Source organism: Pogona vitticeps, chromosome 4 (assembly GCF_051106095.1).
Source record: "Pogona vitticeps strain Pit_001003342236 chromosome 4, PviZW2.1, whole genome shotgun sequence".
Lineage (NCBI taxonomy): Eukaryota > Metazoa > Chordata > Lepidosauria > Squamata > Agamidae > Pogona > Pogona vitticeps.
The window spans coordinates 160214274-160221227 of NC_135786.1; the positions used below are offsets into that span (position 1 = coordinate 160214274).

A 6954-nucleotide genomic window follows, 5' to 3' on the forward strand; every position below is an offset into this window, starting at 1 on the left:
AACAGATAGAATGAACTAAAAAGACCAATCTTGCTTATGTTGAAAGAGAATGTTTGGCCCTAGGTTCTTTTTTTATTATTTTAATTTGGAAAGAATTCAGGCAGTAGGGGCTAAAATACTGATTCTTAAAAAAACACCTTCTAAAATGAAAGAAAAAACAAAACAAAACTGTGACTGTTATAAACTGAGCATACATGGAACAGGCTTACTAGCAAGAGTGTTCCGAAGTTAGATCCATAATAATAATAATAATAATAATAATAATAATAATAATAATAATAATAATAATAATAATAATAATAATAATAATAATAATAATAATAATAATAATAATAAAACGGAATTGCTTTAAATAAAGTAATAGTGCATCAGTCCTTTAGAAAGGGGAACATTTTGCCTTGCATCTCCAGGGAATTAGCATACAATTTTGTAAGGCATATTCAAAGTATTTTTGCACAAAGGAGTTGTGTTAGGTCCCAGCCCTGAGTGCTTTCAGTAAACATTCTCTCAGGATTTCTGAGAACAGGTTCCTGGCACCAGTCTTCAAATGGGAAATCAGCTCCAAGTCTGGGGCAATCTGAACTTTTGATACTTTCAGTGCTGCTCTGAGTCTCTGTTTGGCAGACCACTCCGGTGAGGGGGTGAGATGATTCGTCTCCCTGCTCAACCACTGAGGAGTCAGCTGAGCCAGGAGGAGGGGCAGCACCTGGCAGGCTACTGCTGCGATTGGTGTGCTCTTGATTACACCAGCCACGCATGCTGCATAGCATGTGATAAGTGGACCAGCAGGTTCTGGGGTGGGTGTTAATTGGGCCTGCCACCTGTGCCAGTGAGATTGAGATGAAGATGAATCTCCCATGTCTGGTAGAGACAGTAGGCATGCCTATTTGAAGTTATATTTATTTTTCATCTTTTGTCAGTGGTCTGTTTGAGGATATTTAAGCCTGGCAGTAGCTCAGTGGGTTAGAGTGCCTGACTGCACAGCCAGCAGCCAAGGGTTGGAATCTCCTCTGTGCCTCCTGAAACCAGTCAAGAACACCAATGGGATTAATTTGCCCTCTCACCTATCTGGCTTTGGGCAAGCTGCAGGCAGTCCCAAATTACAGCTGCACAGTCCCAAATTGCTACCAGGAGGAGGGGGTGGTAAAACACTTCTGAGTACTGTTGTGTCTCTGTATTGGAGAAGTGTTACTAAACACTTTGCCATGTTTTCATTGGAAAGAAGTCTTAGAACATCTCCAAGGAAGAGAGAAGGGGTTAATTTCATTCTATTATTCTAATTCCATTCTATAATATTCTAACATGCTTCCAGTTTCTGCCACAGAAGAGACCTCATGTTTTAGTTTGGAGAGGAATTCACATTGGTTGCACATCTTGAGTTGGGGTTGAAGTAGGAGAAACAAATTACCATTGTTTATATCTGCTTCACTTGAAATAATATACTTCTATACCCAGTGTGGTGTAGTGCAGTGGTCCCCAACCTTGGGCCTCCAGATGTTCTTGGACTACAACTCCCAGAAGCCTTCACACCCACCTTTGCTGGCTAGGATGTATGGGTGTTGAAGTCCAAGAACATCTGGAGGCGCAAGGTTGAGGACCACTGGTGTAGTGGACAGAGTGACAGACTAGGATTCAGAAACCCCTGGTTTGAATTTTCCCCTCCCAGTCCTGGATGTGGAACTGGTAAAATCACCCCTTCAATATCTCTCTTACTTTGAAAGGCCTGCTAGGGTTGCTGTAAGTTGATTTACTTGGCAGCACATAACATACCAATTTAAGCCTGCCCATCTTTGATGGGGATGTTTGGCAATTGCTCTCTCATTAAAACTCTTGCTAACTTCAAAGTTTTAATTTTCCTTCTGCCTCAAAATAAGATTCCTTCAGTCCATGAAATTTAGCAATATCATCTCATCCAACTTGCTGTGTCTAAAACACTGTCTCAAACCCAAGTCCCATATTGCCATGCCCACTTCTCTTCATGCAGTTAACTGGGATTTGGAAGAGAAATGGAGGGCATTCGTATCTGTCAGTTCACAGAATACAGGCAATAAAAGGGACTTTGTCCTAGTCAACAGAACAACAATAAGGAGGCAAGGAAGACTAGTTGTGCTCAATATGGAGCTGGTTAAAACCTCATGAGGAGAACTTTCTATTAATTTCAAACAGAAATTTGGGAAAGACTGTGTTCTTGCAAGTTCACCATAATTCTTTAAATCCACAAAATGTCTTCTGCTGCATGATAGCAATATAATTCTGAAGGTATCATTTCCAACATTATATTTCCCATTTAAATCCTTCCTAACAGATTACAACAGCAGTGACCTAAAAACAGCATGCAGAAAGCATGAACTTTATGTCAGCTTCCAAGACTTGGGATGGCAGGTATGTGGTATATCTACCCCTCATATATAGGCTTCTCAAACAGTATTCAAAATACTGCCATAAGATTTTCTTTCTTAGAACACTGAGTTCTAAATGGATGTCAGCCTTCTTATTGCCATACATTGGGGTCCTGCTGGCACTAATGTTTTTAATTGGCCTCTGCCTTTTTCTCCCAAATATGGGACTCAGAACAGCTAATTATGCACTCAAACAAAGCAAAAACAATTAAAACATAAAACAGATTAATTGAAATCTAAGACAAACCACTTATTGTAGCTAACTTGACTAAAATTAGGGTAGTCTTTAGGATGCTTGTCACAGTCCATTTTGGATAAATCAAGAGCTAGATGTGTTTAATTTATGTTTCTTTGCTAGAGTATCCCCAATATTTACCAATTTCATCTGACATCTTCCTTTTTTCATGATTTTGTTATGTGTTGGCCAATTCACTTTCAAGGCTCATTGAATTTGGCTTCCGATGATAACTTTTAAACTTTGTATAGTTCTCACCATAGATGGCTTCCACTCTTTTTAATTACTTTGTTTTTCATACTCAGGCATATTTTGCTGGTTTAACTAGTAAATTAAAGAATAAGAACCATTATTCTTTTCTTTTACTAATCCCGGTTAGATTTCTCATGATGACCAATGGAAAAAAGAGAGATCTGATCCTTTTAACCTCTTTGCTCTGCTATACCAACGTATCTTCCAATATTCATTATGTAATGTTCCATGAAGACAGAAGGGCCTGGTGTGCTCTGGTCCATGGGGTCACAAAGAGTTGGACATGACTTAATGACTAAACAACAACAAATGTTCCATGAGATGTGTGTTGGATAATTCAGTATTAAAACACTTTGCACTTCAGTTGTATTTAAAGCCCTATATGGTTTTTGCGAGAGATTGTTTCCATTTTTCATATACTGACAGTGAATAGATTTGCATGTGAATTGATTCCAGCTCATTATATTCGGAAAAACCTCCAGGGAAGTTTCCATAGCTTTGTGCATAAGCTGAATGTTCTGTTAATACATATAGATCAGAACTCCAAATGCTATTGTGAAATGTATTTGAAAAATGGGTCAAATCATAACTTTTTCCCATCATGATCTAAGGAAGTGGAGAACCCAATTCAACAGTGGTTCAGTATGTGATCTACCATAACCATACATTTTAAGCTGCTTTCAGGAGAATGGTCCAATATGAATGATATTGCTGGGCATCCACACTTCCTTGCACATGGCAAAAAAAGGGACTGGCAGATGGGAACTGCACAAACAAAAACATGCCCAGGAAAAGCATGGAAAGTTCAGGACTGTTTAAGTGCCAACAGAACAGTAAAGCTGGCATATAATCCTTCTAGGTGTAATGAAATGAAAAGGTTTCCCTAATTGTGGTATATTCTGTAGTGTGATAAGTGGCTTCTGCAACATTCAGCACACTTTCAGTTGTGAAAAAAAACAACCTAAATTATTATATATGGTGACAGACACATATATGATACATGTAACATTCTTATTAAGGACTGGATAATTGCACCGAAGGGTTATGCAGCAAACTACTGTGATGGAGAATGCTCTTTTCCACTCAATGCTCACATGAACGCCACCAATCATGCCATTGTGCAAACTCTGGTGAGTAATTTGTTTTGTAAATTTTCTGCTCATTTTGTCTCTAAGTTGCATTGAGTTCTCTTTTAGAAAAAGTTGTATAATAAATAGACATTATCATCATATTTGTCATTGCTATTATTGTAATTTGAAAATAGTGATGACGACAACCCCATAACTGTTAACCAGCAGCTCACTTTGCCTTTTGTCCACTGAAATTACTGTATAATAACTGTTGGTTTGGGAGGATTAAGCAGTTAGCTTTTTATCTCTTGCACAATATGACACAAGACAAATAATAATTTTTCCAGCTTTCCTGTTGGTCTTCTGCAGCCGAGGATGGCCAAGGAGAGTTTCACTTGCAGGGTGGGTAACATGGAATTACACATTTTAAAAAATCAACGTATTAAACAGGGCGTGGGAACCAAAGGTGTAATCACCACAGGGATGCCAAACCTTGCTTGTTTTATCCTGGAAAACAAGGAGTAGGAATTGCATTCTCTCTCTCTCTCTCTCTCTCTCTCTCTCTCTCTGGCCTGCAAGAGCATCACATTTTCTGGTGCTATTACCTCAGTAGCTTTACACATATGTATTGCAGAAAACTGTAATAGTTGCCACTCTGCTTCAGAGACTTAAAAGATCTAAAACATTGGACACCTCCTTTGAATTTTTTAAAGAACAGCTAGTCCTACTGCACTTGCTATATGTGCACATTTGTTGCTTCTTAAAAGGAAAGGATCACTAGTTTAGTCTACAGTGCCCTAGAGCAGTGGTCCTCAACCTTGGGCCTCCAGATGTTCTTGGACTACAACTCCCAGAAACCTTTACCACCACCTCTGCTGGCCAGGATTTCTGGGAGTTGAAGTCCAAGAACATCTGGAGGCCCAAGGTTGGGGACCACTGCCCTAGAGGCACTGGCCGGTATCCTGTTTGTTTTGATCAAATGCATTGGCTCCATGGTTGGAGCACTCCACATTCTCTTCTGGTCTCTGGCATGCAGTTGCATGAGTTGCAAATTGCACCATTACTTTGAACAGAACTTTCTGCTAGGCAAAAACTTCCAGATCTTTTGCACTGAAGCCCCTGGAATTCACCATGAGGTCCCCCAGCCAGAATTCTAGGAGCTGTGTTTAAAAAAGTCAAGTCCACAGAGGAGTTCCCTTAGTCATATGTGGGTCTCTAGATCCACCATAATTTGCCTCTGAAGAAGAAAGAAATGGCTGTAAGTGATAAAGCTCCATGGGAGATGTAAAAGGTTATGGAACCAGTAATATCTCTACTCATGCAAAGGATAACTCAGAAAATGCCTAGTCTTATAATTCTTTGCAGCTCTCATAGAGCTTTGGAATTTCCAGCGACCACTGGAGACAGCTTTTCCAACAGGAAATAAGGCCTGAGTTAAGCCTATCCTGTATCATGAGGCCTTCCGGTCCTGCCTTCTTCCAAGCAACCACAATTTAGATGTCTGTTTGAAAGGTAGAACAGTTTGGAGCTAGACTAGGCATCTCAGTCTCAGGAGACTATGGTAACGTGCTCTGCATGGAGGACTTGGAACAGCATCTAGTGTGGCTGAGAAGGCCAATTCGAGAGTGACAATCCCTTCCACACTGAAGACAAATACAATATGTCCCCTGTGCAGCTCCTTGATTTTGCTGCTTTCGTGATGCCTTTTTGCCTCGGCCTGCTGGACAAGTGTCTCTTCAAATTGGGAGAGGCCGTGATGCAACACCTGCCTCCAGGCTGAACGCTCAGATGTCAGGGTTTCCCATCTGTTGAGGTCCATTCCTAAGGCCTTCAGATCCTACTAGCAGATGTCCTTGTATTGCAGCTGTGGTCTCCCTCTGGAGCGATTTCCCTATACTAATTCACCATACAGGAGATATTTTGGATTCCGACCATCAGCCATTCTCACAACATTCCCAAGCCAACGTAGACATTGCTGTTTCAGTAATGTCTACATGCTAAAAATTCCAGCTCGTTCTAGGATGACTCTATTTGGAACTTTGTCCTGCCAGGTGATACCAAAAATGCATCGGAGACAATGCATATGGAACGTGTTCAGCTTCCTCTCCTGCCGTGCACAAAGGGTCCAGGACTCAATGCAGTATAGAAGTGTGCTCAGGAAACAGGCTCTATAGACCTGGATCTTGGTATATGCCATCAGCTTCTTATCAAACCATACTCTGTGAGTCTAGAGAACATGGTAGCTGCTTTGCCAATGCATTTTTCCAGCTCGACATCTAGGCAGACAGTGTCAGAGAGCCAAGGTACACAAAGTCATGAACAATCTCCAATTCTTGCATGGAGATGGTAATAGAGGGAGGTGAGTCCACGCCCTGGCCCATTACTTGTGTTTTCTTCAGGCTGATTGTTAGTCCAAAGTCTTGGCAGGCCTTGCTAAAACGATTCATGAGTTGTTGGAGGTCTTCAGCAGAGTGGGCAACAATGGCTGCATCATTGGCGAAGAGGAAGTCCTGCATCCATTTCAGCTGGACATTGGTCTTCGCTTTCAATCTAGAGAGATTAAAGAGCTTTCCATCCGATCTAGTCCAGAGATAGGCACCTTCTGTTGCAGTTCCAAAGGCATGCCTACTAGACCTAATGTAAAACTTACACTTCTTGAATTTTTTCTTGGTCAGTTCATGTTAGGGAACAACTACACTTGATGCCAGAACACTTCAGTTCAAATACCATGAACAGATGTTTAATTTCTAAATTGCAATGGGTGAGGGTGGTGGAATCACGATCAAGAACATGGTAGTGTGAGAATCTTTGTGGTAGTTCCTTGATAAAAGAGGTGGTGGTGGCAAAGAGCATACTACATAGAAAATCATCATTTGCAGTGGATAAAGTATCCATGAGAAGAAAGAACAACTCTTTAGATAATTCTAAGCTACATATGTGCTAGATAGATATGAGTTGAGATTAAGCCATTAATAAAGTTGTCTCTTTCTTTAAACAG

The 6954-nt window shown here is 40.6% G+C and overlaps 1 protein-coding gene across 2 annotated transcripts in view; it reads left to right on the plus strand.

Annotated features, from left to right (window-relative positions):
• BMP6 (bone morphogenetic protein 6) overlaps positions 1 to 6954 on the plus strand; it is a 132151-nt gene that overhangs the window by 123384 nt on the left and 1813 nt on the right. Inside the window, exons 5-7 of one of the 2 annotated variants that reach the window (XM_078393426.1) lie at positions 2306 to 2382; positions 3906 to 4016; positions 4304 to 4358. In XM_078393426.1, coding sequence (XP_078249552.1) covers positions 2306 to 2382; positions 3906 to 4016; positions 4304 to 4358 — 243 coding nt within the window. The remainder of the gene's footprint in view (positions 1 to 2305; positions 2383 to 3905; positions 4017 to 4303; positions 4359 to 6954) is intronic. The other variant, XM_072998602.2, reaches the window with a different exon arrangement.